This window comes from Pipistrellus kuhlii, unplaced genomic scaffold, assembly GCF_014108245.1.
Source record: "Pipistrellus kuhlii isolate mPipKuh1 unplaced genomic scaffold, mPipKuh1.p scaffold_m20_p_20, whole genome shotgun sequence".
Lineage (NCBI taxonomy): Eukaryota > Metazoa > Chordata > Mammalia > Chiroptera > Vespertilionidae > Pipistrellus > Pipistrellus kuhlii.
The window spans coordinates 17,557,441-17,579,075 of NW_023425516.1; the positions used below are offsets into that span (position 1 = coordinate 17,557,441).

The following is a 21,635-nucleotide window of genomic DNA, read 5'->3' on the forward strand; positions in this document are numbered from 1 at the left end:
CAGATTGATGACATAAGCACGTGTAGGACATGCTGTGGTCAGTCCTTCTGTGTCTGGCTTATTTCACTGAGCGCAATGCCCTCCAAGGCCCTCCTCGTTGCAGCAAATGGCACCTTTAGATAATGTACGCCGCGATCCCGCTTACATCAGAAATCTGGAAACGGCGGAGCCAGAGAGGCAGAGAGTAGAATGGTGGAGACCAAAGGCTGGGGGCGGGGGGAGGGTGAGATATTGGCCAGAGGATATGTAGTTTCCCTTATGCAGGATGAATGCATCCTAGAGAGTAGAGGACCGAGTAGAGAGGAGTGAGATGATCAGGAGGTGAGTATGTCTACTGTACAGCATAGTACCTGTCGTTAGCAATGCTGTATTATGTAATGAGAAATTTTTTTGTAGGTAAATCTTACGTTAACTATTCTTATCATTTACACTCACATACACACACACACACACACACACACAAAGAAAGAGGGAGGAAACCTTTAGAGGTGATGGTTATGTTTATGGTGATATATATTTATTAGCAAACTTACCAGGTTGTATATAATAGGAAGGTAGAGCTTTTTGTACATCATTCATACCTCTCTAGATTAATTTTAAAAAGAAGCAAGGTAGAGCTAGGAATTGGCTTCACGGGGTGTTGATCAAGGCAGGCTTCCTGGAGGAGGTGACGTTGGGCTGAGCCCTGAGGGCTGAGCAGGATCCTGGAGATCCCGGTAAGATACTTGATCCTGAGAACACGGGTGTGCGAGTCCGCGGGGAGCTGGAGGTGGGGGTGTGTGTGAGAGAAGGGGGTTCTCAGGGCCAGTGCTGATCCTGACCTTTTTCTCTTTCCAATCTCAGGGCTCAAGATGACGGGTGTGGAGTGTGTGGAGGGGATGGCCTCGGGCCTGTACCAAGAGCTTTTTGCTGCCGTGGTCTCACTCATCAACAGGTAACCGCAGCCACCGCCTGGCACAAAGCCAGCCTCTTTGCTGGTCCACAGCGAGCCACTGGCAGAGCGAGGGTTGGGGCCCACAGGCGACCATCTCCCAGGTCCCTTAGCGCCTGCGTTTTGGTGCAGATCATCCCTTCTCTGTCCACTGTGAGGACCCAGGGAGGCGATGGCTTGAAGGGACTTTGTAAACAGAGGAGCTGAACAAAATCCTTTTTCTGTTGCGGTGTGTTGCCAAGAAGGAGAAGGAGGCTCTAGTGTGGGAACCCTTAACACAACCGCGTGATTAGGACCCACTCAGGGTCCGGCTTCTGGAGGAGGCCACACACTGAAACGAAGGGAGAGACTAGAAAAGAGTTCATTTGGGACAAATGGGGGGCCAAGCAGGAGTCACCTCTAGTGGGAAGACTCTCTAGGCTCTGGCCTTGCTATCCCTTTTATTGGGGCTGCTATGGCATACACCCGTTACCCTTAAGCAGCTTTGGGAAACACCCATAGTCCTTAGGCAGGTAATAATCTGATTATCGTATAGGGAAGGATTTACAGGATTACAAGATGGGGAAGTTGCCTCAGTTACTATTGTCTCAGTTATTAGGGTGTGATAGGGTGTGGTTGGCTCTGAGCTTCAAGGTTGACCAGCCTCTTTCTGTTAGTGAGACAATGATTGGTTTCCGGGCTCTAGTCCTAACTTTATAAGCAAGTCCTTCCTCCACTCTGGGCCTGGAGGGGAGGACAGTCCCTGTAGGCTTGCGGGATCCGTGGGAGGCACTTGCCAAACGTGAACTCCTTTGATCCTTACCACAGTCCTGGGGATCATCACACCATCATTTCAACAGCTGGGGGAATCCATGCTCAGAGAGGTTACTTCACTTACCCCAGGCCACACAGCCTGTAAGTGGTGAGCCTGGTTTTGAAAGTAGAGCCGTTGGCCGGAACCAGTGTGGCTCACTGGACAGAGCGTCGGCCTGCGGACTGGAAGGTCCCAGGTTCGGTTCCAGTCAAGGGCATGTACCTTGGTGGCGGGCACACCCCCGGTGGGGGCTGTGCAGGAGGCAGCTGGTTGATATTTCTCTCTCATCAATGTTTCTAGCTCTCTATCCCTCTCCCTTCCTCTCTATAAAAAAAATCAATAAAATGTATTAAAACAGAAAGAAAGTAGGGCCTTTGGATCTGCAAAAACTACCCAGCGCGCTGCCTCGGTTTCTCCATCTCTGTGACGTGGGCATTGGCGGCTTGGCTCACGGGGGCTCTCGGATGCCACGTCACCTCGGGACCTCTCCCCTCTCTCCCCAGATCCTTCTCCTCCCACCACCTCTCCATGGCCTCCATCATGGTGGTGGACTCTCCGGGCTTCCAGAACCCCCGGCACCAGGGCAAGGACCGGGCCGCCAGCTTCGAGGAGCTGTGTCACAACTACACCCAGGAGCGCCTGCAGCTGCTCTTGTACCAGCGGACCTTCGCCTCCACGCTGGAGCGCTACCGGGAGGTACGGCCGGGCCGAGGGGGCCTTCCCCGGGCTGCACGGACGGTGTGAGGCCTGGACCTCTGTAGCCACGACCGCATCCTGTGTGACTCATCACTGAACAAAAAACAACAACAGACAAACCCTAACTCCAGGCCTGGCTCCCAGGCCTGTGCCTGCCGCGCCCCCTTCTCCCTTGCTCCCAGCCTCCATCCATGCCCACCCCCCCAGCCCTTCAGTTCGGAGACACCGAGGAACGTGGGGATCCCCAGGCCTTGCTCTCACAGCTGCCCCCTTCCTGGAGATGAAAGTTCTTGCTTGCCACCTCATCGAAGCTAACTCCTCCCCTGACATGGCGCCTGCGTCCTCCCGGATGTGGGACGCCCTTTGCCGTGGCGCTGGGTGAAAGCAGGGGGCTTCCTCTCTGGACCCAGCAGCGTCCTGGAGTGGCAGACGCAAGTCCCCTGCCAGGAAGCACCTAGAGAAACTGGGTGTGAGCGGGAAATGCGTGCAGGTTTGTTCCCGCCAGCCCTTCTTGTCTCGCTAGAAAAAAAAAAAAAAAGGTTTAGATTGAAATATAACAGCTACACAAGAAAAGCACATAAATCAGAAGTGAGCTGCTCAATGGATTGCTCCAAACGAACATATTCACACACCTACCGTCCCGGTGGGCAGTGCAGCATTGCCAGCACCCGGGTTTCTGCTCCCTCCTACCTCCCCAAAGGAGACCCCTTTACTCCAGCAAGTGCTAAGGGCAAAATATTAGAAATACTCATTTTTTTTTTCCCAATAGAGAATGGGTTTTTCAAATTACCGCCATTTCTTTGGAAGGAGCCCAAACAAGAGCAAGAAACATACAAGTATCAACATGGGATACATCTCAGAGAAAAGACATTGATGAGACCTGGGGTCTGACTCGAACTCTGTCATTTATTGGCTGTGTGGCCTTAGGAAAGTCGCTCACTCTCTCTGATCCTCGATTTTTTTTTTTTCCACATGTGAAATAGAAATAATACTTGGGTATCAGTTACCATTTGCCATGGCAACGCGACCTAATAAGCTCCCTGAAAACACATTGGCTTTAAAAATAACCTTTTGTTATTGCTTACGAGTCTCTGGGCTGCGTGAGCAGCTCTCCTGGTCTCGGGGGTGAGGAAAGTCCTCACTTCTCTCGCCTGTCCCAGCAGCTCTCTGTCCTGTTCCTTCGGCTCACGGATGGAACTGACCTGGAATCTCTGTGACTTTTCAGGAAGGCCTTCCCGTGCAGTTTGACCTCCCGGAGCCGTCCCCGGCGACCACGGTGGCCGTTGTGGATCAGCATCCCTCCCAGGTAACATGGGGCCCAGCAAACCCGGGCTCTCAGACACCAAGAGGCCTTTCGGTGGAAATACTTGCAGATTTGAGCCTTTAACTAGGGGTGTCGAACTCAATCAGAGAAGGGGCCAAAATCTATTGTAAAATCCAGCCTAAATCGCAGGCCGAATGGTTTACTGAACAGTCATAAACTGTCATTGTGATGGAAACGCAGCGGAGTGCAGTGATGACAGCGCGGTGTGGGCCACATTGCAAGGCCTGACAGGACGGATTTGGCCCGCGGGCCTTGTGTTTGACACATGTGCTTTAAGCGGACGAGTTGCGAATGCTCTCTGCACCTGGCAGGGTGCTTGGCACGGAGTAGGTGCCCTGCAGGTGGGATTTCTCCTGCCATTTGACAGCAGGGACTGCCCTTCCCCTCCTCCCTGTGTCCATTCAGGCAGGGCGGGCTCCCGGGCTGCTCCTGGCCCCCAGGGGGCTGCTCTGTCCCCTCCAAGCCCCTTTGTTCATGAGCCCTGCCAGCCACTCACCTGCTCATGCCGCTTGTTGGCAGCCCTCTTGCTGGTTCCACCTCCCGGTCATGTTCCCGTTCCTGGAAGGGGAAGTCCTGGAGGAACGGCTGGGGCAGTGAGGAGAGCAGGGCTGTGATGTCCCCGGATGCCTGGGCGGTGGCTGGGAAGAGCTGCCTTCTGAGGATGGGCTGGCTGTCGCTTTTTGACGCCAACAAAGCAGCACAAGGTGAAGGGCCTGTGTCCCTCCATGTGGCCTGGACATGTCTCTACACTAGCGGCCTCTGAGCAGTGTGGGTCCTTGTTTCTGTTAGGGAAGCCCGCTCTGTCCTGATGTGCTGGGGACCCTCGTGGCTTTAGCACTGAAATCCTTACGTCCTGTCCCTGTCCCTGTCCCTGTCACCAGGGCCACCGTACGCTTCACATTTCCCCCTAACCACTCAGCACGGTCATTGGTTACGCCAGTTCATCACGGGCCCTCGGATAAGCCCCTCCATGCCCCCGGCCTCTCTGTCTCCCACGTGCAAAATGATAAGCATTTCCCGGATGGTCTCAAGCTCGGGTCTAGATTTCAAATCCCGTGCCTGTGCGATGGAACCAAGTTCACCATCTCCTCGGAAACATTATTTGGGCACTTCTCCTCCGCCCCCAGGGTTTTAGTTTTAAAAAGTCGAAAGACTTCTAGGGGGAAGCGATGCGGATGGAGGAAATCCTTTCATGTTGGGCTGTGCACACATACATGCAGCCGTGCGTGTGTATCTAGAAATGTGTCCTTCGCCCGGCGCTTCCCTGTGTGAAATCCTTACACAGCCCTCCGCCGAAGGGACCGCCAGCCTCCACTTGACATCAGAGGGAATGAGGCTCAGAGAGGTGCAGCGAGTCGCCCAAAGTCACACAGGGAGTGAGGGCAGAGGTGGGATTCTTGGAGCTGAGAGGTGGTTTCAGTGTTGTGGTTTTGGGGCGAGTGGTAATACATGGAAGTGTGGATCGGGGACGATGTTCCAGGAGCGATGCCTGGGGTCCAGCTCCCGTGACGCCTACAAGGGGGAAGAGAAGCCCAGGCCTGACGTTTGTTGGGGCCCGGGGCTCCTCAGGGTATGGTGGCTCTCCCGCCAGGTCCGCCTGCCGCCTGGAGGAGGTGCTGTGGACGCCAGGGGCCTCTTCTGGCTCCTGGACGAGGAGGTCCGGGTGGAGGGCTCCGGTGACAGCGTGGTGCTGGAGCGCCTCCGTGCGGCCTTCGAGAAGAAAGGAGCTGGCGCCGAAGGTGAGGGGGCGAGGGAGCTCGGGGTGGGAATCCGGCCTTGTCAGCCGCAGAACAAGGCCAGCCGGCGGGTTCCTCGGAGGCCCTGCTGTAGCCCAGGCCTTCAATGTTTTAACATACATGTTTCAACATACATACGTGATGGGTTGAAGGGGATCCTCCCCCAAATTTACACGCTGCCGTCCTAGGCCTCAGTACCTCAGAACGTGCGTCTGTGCAAAGGAGGGGTCTTTAAAGAGGCCACTGAGCTGAGCCGACGTCATGGGGTGGCTTCTACCTGAACATGACTGGTGTCCTTTTTAAAAAAATATACTTTATTGATTTTTTACAGAGAGAAAAGGAGAGAGATAGAGAGCTAGAAACATTGACCAGCTGCCTCCTGCACACCCCCCACCGGGGATGTGCCCGCAACCGGAATCGAACCTGGGACCTTTCAGTCCGCAGACCGACGCTCCACCACTGAGCCAAACCGGTTTCGGCGACTGGTGTCCTTTTGAGGAAAGATGGGGGCACAGACACACACCGAGGAAGGCACAGAGAGAAAGTGTCTGTCCCCAAGCCAAGGCCTCAGCGGGAAAGCAAACCTGCCGACCCCTTGGCCTTGGCCTTCCAGCCTCCAGAGCTGTGAGGAATGTATTTCTGTGGTGCAGGCCTCCCAGCGTTGGTACTTCGTTATGCATGTGTTATCGGTAGTAATCTATTTGTCTTTATAGCAACACAGTCATGAAATACAATTAACTAGAATAACGCAACTTATAAAACATATACATGTATGTGATTTATATATATAATTACATATATGCCCTGACCGGGAATCGAACTGTGACCTCCTGGCTCATAGGTGGGTGCTCCACAACTCAACCACATGGGCAGGCAGGCGTGGGGCTTTAGGGGTGTGGGGGTGGAGGAGGAGGCACACCAGATGCAGATTGGCCGGGAGCCAGAGCTGCTCAGAGCTCCCCAGGCTGCTGTCCACAAGAGACCTGGGTTGGATCCCGCTCCATGACTTCACTGTAATGCGCGTGGCTTCTGGGAAGTGGCCTCCCAGGAGACTGGAGTGAGGACGGATGAGCTCATGTGGGCCAAGAGACATTCGTGCTTCCTCCCCCTGCAGCTCGCTGCCCAGAAGGCCCCGCCTCAGAGCTGTCCCCTCCCAGCCACGCTGTCCCATCCCAGCTCCCTGGTCGCTTCCCTCGGGGCCCTTTCCGGGACTTCGGGTGCTGCCATCTATGAGCTAGCTCCTCACAGCCCTCTGACGTCTCGGGGCCCGCAGGATGCAGGACATAGGCCTGTTCTCTGCTGACCCCCTAGGCCTCGGTAGAACCTGCCCTTTGCCCTTCCCCTCTCCTTTCTCGCCCTGTTCCAGTCACACCGCTCTCAGCGGCTCCTGACACATCCCCATCCCCGGGTCCTCCACAGGCTGTTTCTTCTGCCTGGACCACCACTCTCCGTCCCACGTCAGTGTGCATCTCTCCCTCACCTCCTGCGGGTCGCAGGGACCTGCCTGACCTCCGGGTGTGAAATAATAACCCCCACCCTCCTGCACCCGTCTCCCTTCCCCTCTGCTCCAGGGCCGCCATCACCAGGGGCATCAGGCAGTGCTGGGCTGGGCGCCTCTGCAGCACAGCTCGCAGAGCGCTGGCAGGGGGAGGGGGACAGTGACTCCGGTACAGGAGAGAGGAAGTGCCAAACCCGACGGTCCTGAAGCAGATGCAACGGGTTCCTCAAGTGGGATGCTTTCTGCATCCTGGCTTTTGGACAGAAGAGACAGGAAGTAGGGTCAGAAGCAGAAAGTGTCCTGTGAGGCGTGGCTGGGGACAGGAGGGGGTCCGGCTAATCTGTGGCCCTTCTCCTTTTCCTGCGAGGCCCCCGATGCCAATCACAGGTGCCCCGACAGAATGCCCTCGTTCCCAGGGGAGAGACTGTCACTGCTTTGTTGCTGCCAGACTGAGAGACAGTGACTCAGACATTTTGTTAAAAAAACACACAAAAAAACAAGCAAACAATCTTTGCCTCTAGGGCTTTCTGATTAGGTTTGCAGGTGGCTGGCCCGAGGGGGCTGGGCAACCCCTCCTGGCTCAGAGATTTAAGTGGCACAGCCGCTGTCATAAGCAGTAGAGTCGGGATTTGAACTCAGGTCTTCTCCCACTCCAAGCCCATTTGTTGCTCCCACTCAGACCCTCCCAAGGAAGTGTCTGCCAGCATCTCCCGAGAGCAGGCTGTGCCTTTATTTGGTTGATGGTATTCAAGATAAGAATATTTTCAACATTTTAACCAATTATGTATTTATTTTCATGATTATTAAAAAAACAAACATAGTTTGCCCACCAAACCCGCAACATAACGCTCCTTTATAAATGGGTTTATCTGTAAAAATGTGAGTCAAGTTACGGAAGTCATTAATAACGGCCCAGGTGATTCATGGGCCTGGTAAAAAAAAAATCATGCAGATTGCATGCACTAATGATGCTTGGGGAAAACAGGCAGTCTGGAGTCAGGACTATAAGGAGGAATAAAATCCATGTGGGAAATAAGGCGGACAGATGCACAAAGCAGGGGGCACGTGGGTCCCCAGAACGGTCAGCTCTAGCTGCCCGGAGACACATTAACATGCAACGCGCGTGCGCTCGGTGATGCCAAGTGACCACAGAGTCCCCGCTGGGCCCCCACACTCACGCACTGTCTGCTTGCAGGGACCTCTGCCCTCCGACTCTGCGAGCAGCCGCTGCAGTGCGAGATCGCCCACCAGCGGGGACAGGACCCCGTGCGCTACGACCTCGCGGGCTGGCTGCACAGGGCCAAGCCCAACCTCTCGGCCCTGGACGCCCCCCAGGTCCTGCAGAGCTCAAAGAGGTGAGTCCGCAGGGCCAGGGCCGGGCCGGGGCCCCTGGAGGCGCAACCCAGCCAGCGCGGGCTGCTCCGGGAGCCGTCTCTAACCGCAGGGCCGTAATTCAAACCCGAGCGGCGCAATGTCTCCCCAGGGCCCGTGAGCCCAGCCGAGGAGAAGAGCCGGCCTCTGGGGAGGCGGAACAAATGTCCGAGGCTGTGACTCCCTATTTCGGCTCTTTGCCTTTCATTAAGTATCTGAGAGATGATGTGACTGGAACGGCTTTTATAGACATCCCAGAACGCGGGGGGTTGTAAAACCGAAGTGATAATGTTTTGTAGCATTAAAAAAACACACCTCACTGCATCCCCTGGCTGCTCTTTCCAGAAGTGCTGGCCGAGGGCGGGCAGTCATCGCTGCCTTCGGTTCGGGGAGAGTTACTGGAAGTGTGTGCGTGTGTGTGTGTGTGTGTGTGTGTGTGCGTGCATGCGTGCGTGCGTGCGTGTTTGCTTTCCCCGTCATAAGATCCGGGTTTGTTGGATAAGACCACAAGATTTGGTAGATGGCGTACAGCTTTGGCATCAGGCAGATACTCAGATCCTGCTTTTGCCCTTTTCAAGCCTGCATGACCCGGGCCTCAGTTTCACAGTCTGAGTAGTGGGTGTGATGCCCGGCTGCCATGTCTGACGGGTAGCCCGGCTCCTAGCGGGCCCTCAGCTCACCTCTCACTGTGGCCACGGAGAGTCCCTTCCTGCTCCAGGATCCTGCGGCTCAGGCTGGGCGAGGGGCGTGGGGTTTGGAAAGGGTGAGGCCGCCCTGTGTGCCAGGCGGCCTGGTGAGCAGGGAACATCTGGAGGAAGGAACAGCATCTGCGAAGCAGCGCTCACGGGAGTGAAGGAGCGGGCAGGTTGGGAGTAAATCCCACTGAGAGGCCTTGTGCGCCCGAGAGCCAAGCATTGGCGATTTCTGAGAGCAGACGGCGCTTCTCCTCAGCGTGTAGATCTGCAGCCGAGAGCGCCAGATGCGTCAGGATAGGTAGCTTGGCATTCTGATTCCCAGGTGCCACTCAGTCTCTCTGGGGAGGGCCCCAGGGCTTACTTTGCTGACAAGCTCCTCAGGGGGTTCCTGGACACTCAAATTTTGGCCAAGCGCCTGTGCCTTATATATCAGAAGCTGAGGCCCAAAGAGGACACGTGACTCACCCAAGGTCACCGAGTAAACTGAAGGCCAAAGGTCAAGTCTCCCAACCTCCCAGATGGGATAGTCCCTGTGTAGGGACCAGGACTAAGGGTATGGCCTCCTCTCCCTATTCCAGCGGGTAGTTCTCACATGCCCGGGGCCCCAGCCCTCTCCTCTCAGGGCTCCCGCTTCCAGGGGACTCCCCGGACCCCTCCCCAGATTTTTATTTCAATGTGAGTGTCTTCAAGCCATTGTTGGTCTTTGTGCTCGGTCAGGCATTTGACCACTTGAAGCAGCTTTGGGCTTTTGAGACTCATTTCGTCAACAGTTTGCACAGTTGGGTCAGGCATGGAGGGAGATGGACAACGGGTCTTGAGGGCTGGGGCTGGGGTGCATCCTGGGGGTGCAGGGAGCAATGGGAGGTGCTTCACGCTTCTATCGGAGGGCGGGTCAGGTGGGAGCTGAGAGGCAGGGGCTCCCTCTGGGGCCCGGCCTCATCCCAGGGCCCAGCAGGGTCTGCCCAGCCTTCTTAATCCTCTTCTGCCCACTGAAGCAGGCGGGTCAGCTCAGGCTTCCCGGAGCAGAACCTCCAGGGGCGCGGGCTCCGGCCCACCAGTCTCAGAACCCGGACCTCACAGGAGTGCCCAGGGAAAGCACTACCTGCCCCTCGGATCAGGCCAACTTCTCATTGGCTGGTCCAGATCCACATACTGACTCTCAGCCTGCGAGTCCGTCATTCTTGGCGTGAAAGACAGAGTAACTGCCTGCTCTGTGCTGGACCTGTCCTGGGGTCCCAGAGACGCTTCTGCTCTCGGAGAAGGTGCCACAGGGGGACCCAGCAAAGGAGAGAGGCTCTAGCGGGCGGTGAGGGGCCCGAGGAAGGAGCTGGCAAAGGCTCACCTGGCCGAGAGGGACAGTGACCACCAGCACGTGTGACTCCCGGGGAGGGTCCAGGAAGCAGGTCAGCAGGAAGCAAAGTGGACTTGTCTCCCGCGGAAGCCCTAAAGGCCCCCCCTCTTCCCCTTGGACCTGCCAGGGAGGAGCTGAGCCTGTTCCAGGCCCGGGCCAAGCTGCCCCCCGTGTGCCGCGCGGTGGCCGGCCTGGAGGGCACCTCCCAGCAGGCCCTGCAGAGGAGCTGCGCCGTGAGGAGGGCCTTTGCCAGCAGCTTTGCCGCGGTGAAGAGGAGAGCGCCCTGCTCCCAGATCAAGCTGCAGATGGTGAGTGATGCTCTGTCCCCACGGCCATGCGTCCCTCCCCTCCTCTGGGGGACGGGTCACCCACCTGGAGCGCCTCTGACCGCCCCGTGTGCCCGGAGGGCAGGCGTGGACCTGAGTGCCATAGGGGAGGGGCTGACACTCGGGGCAGCAAGGCAGTGGCCACAGTCACACTCCTGGGGCGTGATGGTCCCAGTCGGAAACCAAAGCCCCGGGTGCTCGGTGTTGACTTGAGTGGCTGCAGGTGGTGTGCGGGAGCCACCGTGTCCTCCTGACCACGCAGGCCCACATCTCACCACCAGGCTCTCCCTGGGAGAAGCAGCAGGCTGTAGCCTGGATGTCACTGTGTTACTAGAAACGTCCACCCAGTAGCAAATGAGGACATTTGGTGGGTCAGTGGTCAGGCTGAGCCCAGCGGGTGAGGGCACGGGAAGCGTAAGTTTTGGAAAAAACCCTCATAGCATCGTATACTGAAATAGCCCCCAGATTAGGTCCTGGGTTCTAGTCCACCTCTTCTTCTGGGCCACTCCGTATCCCTCTCCATGCCTCAGTTTCTCTCTCTGTTACAACAAGGGCCATTATGAAGGCCCCCTGGTTTTCCTGAGTACAAAGCAGGCCATAGGCAGGGGGTCCTTGGTGTAGGATCGAGGGGCCCCAGGACATGCTCAGGCGAGAATGAGTGTATGCTGGGGAATGTCCTGACCCGTGTCTGTGTCACCCTGGACAGCTGGCCCTGACTCCCTCTCCTCCGGTTCTAGGATGCGTTGTCCAGCGTGATCCGAAGGTCTCAGTTGCACTTCATCCACTGCCTGGTGCCCAGCGTCGCGGTGGAGAGCAGGGGCGGGCAGGGCGCTCCGACCCCACCGCCGCCTGACGGGGACAAGCCCGGAGCAGGCGGGCCCCTGCCCTTCGACATCCCCGCACTGAGGGTCCAGCTCTCTGGGTCCTACATCCTGGAGGCGCTGCGTCTGCACAGGGCAGGTAAGAGCATCGGGGAGGGAGCACCTTGTGTCTGGCGCCTGGGACGTGCCCGCCGACCAGGGGCAACCAGGGACAAGAGCACCGAGGATGTGCCAGGACCTCTCTGCTGACTCTTCCCAGCAGCCCCGTGAGGGGGAGGCTGCGAGCACCCCCATTTTACACATGAGGAAACAGAAGCTCAGAGAGGTCAAACGATGCGCTCAAGGTCACACAGCTGGGTGGTGGCAGAGCCTGGATTTGGATCTAGGTCTCTTTAAATCCAAAGCCCTTTTTATTCCTTAAAATAGTTGTGTGCTCCTGGAAGGCTAAGGCTGTGTCTTACTCACATTCCTCCCAGCAACAGATGTGTTAGGAGCTGCTGCTTTGGGGTGGAGAGTAGAGTTCCCCCCAACGAGGAACGCTTTGGGTAAGATGCTCAGCCGGGTTGGGGAGATCAGTGTGGAAGCCGGTGATGACAATGCGACGTAGCAAGGGTACGTGTCACACGGGGATACAGGCAGTGGATGTCTGGAGGAGGAAGCCCTGGGCTCTCACTGGGGAGACCTCCTAGAGGGGGAGCATCTTAGTTGGGTCTAGAAACAGAACTAGCAGCTGGCCTGGGGTGGCGAGTGGCGGCGGGGAGAGGGAACCTTGAGCAGAGGGATCAGCATATGCAAAGGCCCGGGGGCACTGCCCAGCCTGGGATTTCAGGAAAGGGGGTTCAGAACGAGTGAGGGGCTTGTGAGGGGGGCAGGTCCAGCGGGGAAGGCTGGGAACTGGTCTGTGGAAGCTGGGTTCTCCCAGGTCCAGCTGAGGCAGTGATGGGTGGTGGGGGACAAGGGGGTGCAGTCAGAGGAGTGAAGTCTCCCAGGCCTGTGTTTTAGAAATCGGGCATGCACCCGACATTTCCACCCCTGGCTCATCTCAGGAGCTGAGTTTGTTTGGAATCCTCCTCTTTCTTTTATGCCTCTCAAACCCCAGAGGCAGCCCATGGATGCCCCTCCCTGCCCACAAGGAATGCCTCAGGCGCAGGAAGTCTCTCTGCGGAAGGTGGGGGGGCTGGGGCTGGTGGGGAGCCCAGGTGGACCCCGGTTTGTTTAATGTCTCTGTGGTCACTGACACCCCAGCTTGTGGCCGCGGCGCCCACCTGTTCCCAGTGTGTTCATAATGGAACCCTGGGCCCAAGGCATTTGATGGAGAAGCTGGGAGCAGCAGGAAGCAGCAATGAGGCCCTCACTCCCCTGAGCGTCTCATTGGTTCTCCCTCCTGCCTGCACAGCGGGGCGGAGAGAGACAGATATGTCATGGGAGAAGCGAGAGCGAGATGGTCACAGCTACAGCGGCGGCGGCGACCGATCGATTCTGCCTGGCTGGCTGGCGAAGCGCGCTGGGCCGCCTGTGTGCACGCTCACATCAGCAGTCCCCTCCTCAGGCCGTGTGCCCTCACTGCAGTGTCTGTCCTCTGCATCCTCAGCACCGCCCAGCTCCTTCAGGATGAGTTTTCCAACCAAGTGGAGGGTGGTGGGCGCCTTGTGCTAGAACTTTCCAATGTCTGCCTCTCAGACCTGGTTCGTCTCCCCATTTTTTTTCTTTCTGCTCTAAATTGCTTCTGTCCTTCTCACAGCATACAGGGAATAGTTACATGCATCCCTAAGTTCATACATATATAAAATATTTATGGTTTTGAATTCATGCAAACATAACGTGTACATACATCTACATATGCATACATAGGCATGTTGCTTGTAGAGTACCTAGGATGCGCCAGACCCTGTCGTCACACATGGTAACTGGCGTCAGTCTCACAGAGCACAGTGGCCGGCGTATAGAAAATGCTCGATAGACTTGAGGTGTCTTACGTCCCTGGTGGGCACAGCTCAGGCTCCGGAGGTGGGCCTGAGCTTGACCTTGGCTGACACCAGCAGGTCCCCAGATGTGCCTCCTGTGTTTTGCACCTGTAATAGTTCGGATCTCGGCTCTGGGGGTGGGGGGTCTGCAGAGTGAATAAAGTAATAGCACTTAGAAGACCTCCTGGATCTTCCATGGTCCAGCAGGTTTGGAAGAACCTTTGGTGAACAAAGCTAACCCGCCATCTTCCATGCTGAAGTTCTTGGAGCCCCTGACAGCGATGCTGACTCACATCAGGGCGTCCCAAGAGGTGGATGCGAGCCCAGCTTTTCAGACTTGCAATGGAGCATATTTAGGGGTTGTGTTCTGCAGAGACATTCAGGAAATGTGGACTGAACCTGATCTCTGAAGTTAGCAAATGGGGAAACTGGGCCCCGAGAAATGAGTCCACCTAGCACGCTAGGAGCAGGGCCCTGGGCCAGCTGTCTCACCTACATCCGGTTCTTCTGCCCTCTCCCCTCCTCGCCCAGGCTATGCTGACCACATGGGGCTCTCGCAGTTCCGCCGGCGATTCCAGGTGCTGGACCCCCTGCTCACAAAGAAACTCTTGTCGGCCACTGAGGGAGTCGACGAGAGGAAGGTATGTGGAGGGGGGTGCCGGGTGGTGGAGGCCCTGGGCGCTTTTGTTTCATAGGGGAAGGCAAGGGGCCATCTCCACCAACTGGGATCTGAGAGCCGGGCCTTGGGGGCAAAGATGGGGGTGGTGTGAGGTGTGGCCCAGACCCCTAGACTGCACCCCCGCCATGTCCCTTAGGACACTACCCATCCCAGAATGCCCTTCCGAAACCCTGTGTGAGCAAATGCAGGAAAGAACTAGCCAGGAGGAGAGCACATCCCAGCTGCAAGGGCCCCCAGCAAGTTGAAAAGCCATCTTTCTCCAGGGAGTGCCTCTCAGCACCAGCACCCCGAGATGGTCTGTGGAAAGGGGGTTTCGCTGTCAAAAAAAAAGTTTGAGAAGCATTTCACGGCTAGAGCCCCAATCTTATAGAATTATAGTGAGCCATGCGCCTCAGGGCCTTTGCACCAGCTGCTTCCTCTGCCTGGAGCACTCTTCCTCCAGTCTTTGCATGGCCCGTGTTAACTTATTATTCCGATCCTGGCTCAGCTGTTACTCTTCATCACACCACCTAGTTTTAATGTTTGTACAGCATTTATCTATATTTAAATTTAGTTGGTCCCCTTGTGTGTTTTCTGGCTCCTAGCAAGTGTTCAGTCAATTCTCTGTTGAACGAATGAATGAGTGAATGAGTACACATACCTGACCCCCCATATCTGCCCCTGTGCCGCCTTTCTCCAATTCTACTGTAAATTCCTAGGGCTGGAACCTCAGCTGGACCCCTAGTGCCAAACCCCCAATAATTTTCTATTGAGAGTGGCCACCAGCTGACTGATGACCACAGAGCTCTTTAGAATTTGCAAAATCCTGTTGCATCCTTGCTACAGCCCTGCGAAATAGCCACACTGGCCCTTTTACAAGTGAAGAGATGAATTGGCTCCCCTGGGGCCACACAGCCAGGCATTCGTCGGTCTTGTCCTTGAACCCAAGCTTCTTGACTCAGTGAGGCCAGTGGAGACAGCGTGGGCTCCAGAATCACACAGATCTGCACTTGAGTCTCCCATGGGGCTGTGTGGCCATGAGCAAGTTCCTTCATGTTTCTGGCTCCGTTTTCTTCACCTGTAAATGGGGTACAACAACAATGCCTACCTCGGTGGGGTGTTTTGAGGACTACGTGGAACAGTAGAGTTAAAGTGCTTGACACAGAGCGTGCTGCATGCGAAGGGCTCAATTTGTATGAGTTCCTATTACCAGCATCCTCAGCATCGTTCAAGGCCAGAATGATGGCAACCAAGCCACACGGAGTCTATGTTTACAGCCATGTTGAAACTTCACCTCCAGGTGGGTGTGCCCATGTGCACTTGGGACCATCAGTCAGTGAGTCACTGGCTGGGAGAGTAAACAGAGTCACAATCGTTAGGTCCTCTCCTGGCTCTTCTCAGCAGGAGGGCCTTCCGTGTGGCCTTCCCGAGTCCCCGGGGGGAGGGGACAGCAGTCCCAGCTCGGACAATGCAGGGCTGTTCCCTCTCTGGGCAGCTGCCCGTTTTGGAAGCCACTGACCACCGTGTATCCGTCTTTACTTGGGGTTCTGTGTCCTCGGTCCCCCCCCAACTTGGTCTCTGTCCAGGGCCTCTGGACGGAGCCATTGGAAGGTCCTGGGCCCCTCTGCAGCTGGGACCAGCGCGGATGCGCAGCGTGGGGAGGCTTGCGCGGCGGCAGTGGGTGTAGCATATGGAAGAGTTTCTATTCCGAACGACTCAGCAGTTCCCGGTCGCAGCCAAACCGAAACCACCTCCACGCTCACGCCGGAGGCCTGGGAAAAAATGGAAAATTACAAGCGGAATGGACTTGGTGGGAAGTTTTTTGCCGCTCCGTATTCTTCTTTCATTTGCTCACAGATCTCATTGGCGGCAGCATCGAACTCTTGGTAGCAACGAAAGGAAACAGCTCCCTGCCTCTCGTGAGGAGGCTGATAAATATGCATTTGCCAGGCAGCCTGATAGGCCATGAATTATGCATGAGCATGTGCTCGGGTGGGCACGCTGTCAGCCTGTGTGTGTAAAGCAGCGGAGACCTCGGGATTGAAGGAGACAAGTTTGACAGCTGGCAAAGGTCAATATTGTCGTCGGGCACTAGCGGGAAGCAGAGGGAACGCACTGTGGGGTACACCGTGGGCCTCGGTGAGGTCCCCTGTGTGCCTGAGGCGGGGCGCCCACCCACTGGTGTTTCACACCAAGACTGCTCCCCAGTGCTCTCATGTGGGGGTTACCCACTGCATGTTTCGTGTTCCTGAAACAAAGAAAGCGTATGCACATGCCTCATGAAGTTCTCTACAGAATGTGCCGTCCGTGATGTTAAAGTTATTACAAATTCCTTTCAGCTTCAGCTAGCCAAGTACCTGCTTTGCACCAGGCCCTGTGCTAGGAGCCAGAGATACAGGGATGAGCGGAACACAGCCTCACTGGGGGAGAAATACCTAAGCCATTTCCACTGAGGGATGGCCTTAGGATGCCCCAGGGCGCACGCATCCGGCACAGCTTGTGCAAAGACCTGGAGCCGTGATGGCACATGGCTAGCTGAGTGTAGCTTCAGCATAAAAGAGGCCACGTGTCAAGAAAAGGGGCTGGCGATGCTGGCAGGGGCCAGGCCCGGGGTCCTTGTTGGCATGGGCTTTATCAGAGGGCAGCTCCTTGTTCCATTCCGGTTGGTCACTGTCCATTGCTTGCCCCAGGCAGGGTGACCGCCTTAGGCTGGCTGTGCCATTGACCGTCTTCACTTGTTTGCAGCCAAGATCACGTGTTTCTGTCAGTGATCCTGGGCGAGGGCTTTTCCTCTGCTTTACTCCATGTGAAGTGCTCCTTCTGCCAACGGTGCTGCTAGGTTCCACAGCCTGCCTTCCCCTCGCAGGATGGCTGCACACAGAGCCTAGGGGGCAGTGGATGGGCCCCATCCAGATTGTCCCAACCCCCCAGGGTTCCTACCTGAGGGGCAGCAGGTATTCCTTGAATGAATGCTTCTCAATGTGCTGTATTCCCTGGCTCAATGTCAGAGCGTTAAATTGGTTGTTTTCAAAGACGGTATCCACTTTGTACCAAGCTCCTCGCTCCATCATTCTGGAAGTCTCACTCCTGCATGGAACTTTTGTGACCTTGTGAAGCCCCCACTGCATCCTTGTGGGACAGGCATCATCACCCCCTCTCTCGGAATATGAGGATCAGAGAGGAGGGGTGGCTTGCTCAGGGCCACTCAGCCCAGAGAACGGTGGGCTGGCCTGGACCCCACAGTCAGAGGGCAGAAGAAGAGCTCAAGAATTGGATGCCCTGGGCTTGCCTCTCTCACATCACTTCCTGGCATGTGACCTTTGACAAGTCCTGTCATTGCCCTGGGTCTCGCTTTCTTTCTCTCTAACACGGGCGAACAGTAGTACCTGTGACAGAAGTTTGAAAATAAATGAGCTATATGTCAGGTGCCAGCAGCAAGGGTCACACTGAAAAACAGAATGGCCCCATTTTCCTCGGCGTTTCCCAAGGAGAGGAACAAGCTTCAGCGATCTGGCCCATTCAGATGGCTTGGCCGATTCCAGAAAGATGCCGGACAACAAAGACATTTCTTATGGAAACCTGGACCATTGCCCCGGATTCCAGCAGCCGGCTGGTGGCTAATGATTCCGTTAATGTACAACCAAATGAAGTCACTGATATTTCACCCAACAAGTGACAATTTCGAAGAGTGATATTAATGATGATGATAATAATAGTCATTAAGTGCAAAGTCACTTACAAAGTCACGTTACACATTCTCAATTGCTCATCCCGACCGTGAAACAGCCTGGGCAGGGGACAGGATCACCCTTCCTTCAGGGGAGGAAAATGAGGGCCGCCACCCATTCACTCCACCGTTTGCACCTGCGCGTTCTTCTCGGTAAACAGGACAGAAGGTGTTTGTTGGCCCTCAGACTCTTGGCTACACAGCCATCTCAAGGGCCGTAAGGAAGTAAGAAGATGGAGAAGAATCCTTGGCTATGGACGTGTGTGTGTGTGTGTGTGTGTGTGTACACGCCAGCATTTGGGGTACATCTGAGAAATGGGAGCTAAATGCATGGCCTTCCGTGCCTCTACCAGGTTTTGACCATGACAGAGCTGGTAGGACGCTCACGGTATATACCCTGTTTCCCCGAAAATAAGACAGTGTCGTATATTAATTTTTTCTCCCAAAGTTGCGCTAGGTCTTATTTTCAGGGGATGTCTTATCTTTCCAAGCGTTAGGTCTTATTTCGGAGGATGTCTTATTTTGGGGGAAACACGGTATTAGTGCTTCCACTATGCCTGGTACTGTCAAGTCCCCTATAAGCACAAGCACAACTACGGAATCTTTGGAAATGGTGCCGTTATTTCACCTCCCACTCCCATTTTTTTTTTTCCCTCTGAAGATTTGCCTACAGCTCAGAGTAAAATGCTTGTCCAAGGTCTCATAGGTCATGAGTGCAAAGGACCAGGATCTCAACCCAGGTGGATCTCACGCCAGATTCTTACCCCTCCCCCAACCCCCAGCGCCTACTCCGAGCGTTGACTGTAAGATAGACCTGGAAAAATTTCACTGGCTGTGGGTTTCATTTATGTTTCATCCCTTCTACTTGGAGCGCATTTTTATTTTGTCTTCCTCTTGTGCAGAGAGAAGAGATGCTGTACTTTGGAGATATTGGTTTTATGCATTCTGCCTCCCATAGCTCCCCTTGGAACATTCTTTGGCTAAAATGTAATAAGTGAAACCACTCCATTTGTGGAGGGGCGGTATGGAATGTTCTCGCAGGAGGTCAGAGGAGAGATTACAGTCTCGGACTAGACTTTTAATAAGCTTTTTTTTTGGGGGGGGGGGGTGCGTGTAGAAAGTTTTCTGTGATGCCCATGACCGGTGGAATTGACACTCATGCACTAAATTACTCCGGGCTCTTCCTACCTTTGGTTTCCCGCGCGTCACGATTGCTTTTCTGGCCGTTTATTGTGGAAATTGACTTTGTGCTTTTCGCTGGGCGGAAGGTCTGTGAGGGGTGGCGTGGGAGCGGAACTGGCAGTCACAGAGCAACCAGGCACGGCCTGTACCTGTCCAAGGGTACAGATCTCTGGCAAGGCTGTTCGACTTGGTGCAAAGTGGAAAATTCCATTAAATGGCCGGGGATTTTGGCTACCGCTGCATTCAAGAACCTCGGAGTGAATGTGTTTCTCTTGCATGGGTCTGCTTTTCTCATTCCCTGTCTCCTCATCCTTAACCCCACCAAGCTCTCCTGTTTGGATACTCATTCATTCAGTTGTCATGTTGACTGTGCATAGAACAGTCCCAGGTGCAGTGGAGGAATAAGAGGTGAATTAAACTCTGGTCCTCCCTCTATAATCTAGTCAGGCACGGAAGGTTAATGGCTGGGTCATTTTTAAAAATATATATATTTTATTGAATTTTTATAGAGAGGAAGGGAGAGAGATAGAGAGCTAGAAATGTCAACGAGAGAGAAACATCGACCAGCTGCCTCTTGCACTCCCCCCACCCCCCACCGGGGATGTGCCCGCAACCAACGTACATGCCCTTGACCGGAATCGAACCCGGGACCTTTCAGTCCGCAGACCGACGCTCTACCACTGAGCCAAACCGGTTTCGGCTGGCTAGGTCATTTATTTAGCAAATGTTTTGGGGGGCGAGGCTGTGTCTGGTGAGCACAATGAAGGAAGGACAGAGTTGGGGTGACTGTCATGGGGGACTTTAGTGACACAGGCCGGGGTGGGATGGAGGAAGTGGTTTCCTAGTGCCTCAGAGTCCTCTGCAGCTGAGACCGGGTCATGCGAAGAAGTAAGACATACTAATCGATGCTACAGCGTGGCCAGACCGGCCTCAGTTCAGGTCCAGCTTTGCTCATGTGTAACCTTGTAGCATGGAATAGATGCCTTTCTTTAATTTTGTTTTAGTGGTAAAATATGCAGAACAAAATTTACCATTTTCACCGTTTTTAGTATGCAGTTCGGTGGCATTCTTCACACTGCTGTGTAACCATGTGTCTCCAGAACTCTTTCATCTTGCAAAACTAAAACTCCTGCCCCAATAAGCACCAGCTCTCCAACCCCCTCTGCCCCAGCCCGCGGTAACCACCGTTCTACTTTGACCTCCATGAATTGGACTATTCTAGATACTTCATGTAAGTGGAGTCATGCAGTATTCGTCCTTTGTGACCAGCCTTTTTCACTTAGAATAATGGTGTCAGGGCTCACCCAGCTTGTAGCAGGTGTCAGAATTTACCCTTTAACCTGATTTCTATCCACGGTATGTATATACCCCATGTTGCTCATTAATCAATCTGCCAGCAGACACTTGCGTTGCTTCTACCTTTTGGGGTACAAATATCTACCTAGGTCCCTCTTCCACTTCTTCTGGGTATAAATCCAGAAGTGGAATTGCTGGATCATAGGGTAATTCTGTGCTGAATTTTATTAGGAGCCATGGTGTTGTTTTTCACAGCAGACACATGAATCCCTTAGTTTTGTGTCTTTGACTTCCTTCTCTGTAAAAGTGGGCATGGTAGTGTGATGACCCAGCGAGGGTTGCTTTGAGGATGAAAGCAGATGGTGTCTGGCACACCGTAGGTGCTCGGTCCATGCTCATCACCGGTGTGAGGTGGGGCTCTGTGCGCCCAAACTCAGAGACAGGTGGGGTCATCCTCTGTCTCCCGCCCAGCCGTCCAGGCCGCCTGAGCCTCCACTTCAGGAGGCTCCTGTCCTCTGTCTGTCTTCTCCTCTGACCCTTCTCTCCTCCCCAGGCCGTGGAGGAGCTCCTGCGGACCCTGGATCTGGAGAAGAAGGCAGTGGCCATGGGGCACAGCCAGGTGAGCAGAACTTATTTCTCGCGCCCTTCTGCCCATCACATAGGGACCGGATGGGACCCAGTGCATGCCTACCTCCGGGTCTCCTTCCAACCAGGGCTAGTCATTTCCTGCCCTGCGGCACAGCGGCGAGATTCATGCTTCTTATGAGGCCATGAAGGCAAAATGCCCTAATGTGGGAGGGGATAACCTGGAGGAGTATCACTTCCCCGGAGGTTAAACTCCCAGGGGCCTCGGTGGCTGGGTGGAGGTCACATCCTGGGCCTCAGTTTGCCTCTCGCAGCCTCAGAGGGAGCTGCCACGAACCCCGGGAAGAAACACCATGGTCCTTCAGAGCCTCGTAACGTGGCCTCGCCACCAGCTGTGACACAGCTCTGGCCCTCGCTGATGGGCAGCAGCGCCAGGCGAGGAGAAGGGGCTTGAGAAGGCACACGATGGTTAGAGCTGAGAGAAACAGCTTTTTCCAAAAAACGTTTAAACATTTGGAGATTTTCACAGATTGCTGGTAGGCTTCTACGTAGAGATTTTACGAGGGAAAATACAGTATTTAGGACTTCCCAAACTGTTTGACCATGGGACCCTCGCCCATTACCCTGTGTCACTCCGCTGAGCATGTATCTGTTTCCCCTTTGCACCCCACCTCCCCCCAG

At 55.0% G+C, this 21,635-nt stretch overlaps 1 protein-coding gene across 2 annotated transcripts in view; it reads left to right on the top strand.

Moving 5' to 3' along the window:
* MYO18B (myosin XVIIIB) overlaps positions 1 to 21,635 on the top strand; it is a 157,240-nt gene that overhangs the window by 39,729 nt on the left and 95,876 nt on the right. For both annotated transcript variants that reach the window (XM_036449438.2, XM_045585651.1), the window contains exons 14-22: positions 844 to 934; positions 2,228 to 2,420; positions 3,646 to 3,726; positions 5,336 to 5,483; positions 8,174 to 8,333; positions 10,523 to 10,703; positions 11,459 to 11,681; positions 14,038 to 14,147; positions 20,923 to 20,988. In XM_036449438.2, the coding sequence (XP_036305331.1) occupies positions 844 to 934; positions 2,228 to 2,420; positions 3,646 to 3,726; positions 5,336 to 5,483; positions 8,174 to 8,333; positions 10,523 to 10,703; positions 11,459 to 11,681; positions 14,038 to 14,147; positions 20,923 to 20,988 (1,253 nt within the window). The remainder of the gene's footprint in view (positions 1 to 843; positions 935 to 2,227; positions 2,421 to 3,645; positions 3,727 to 5,335; positions 5,484 to 8,173; positions 8,334 to 10,522; positions 10,704 to 11,458; positions 11,682 to 14,037; positions 14,148 to 20,922; positions 20,989 to 21,635) is intronic.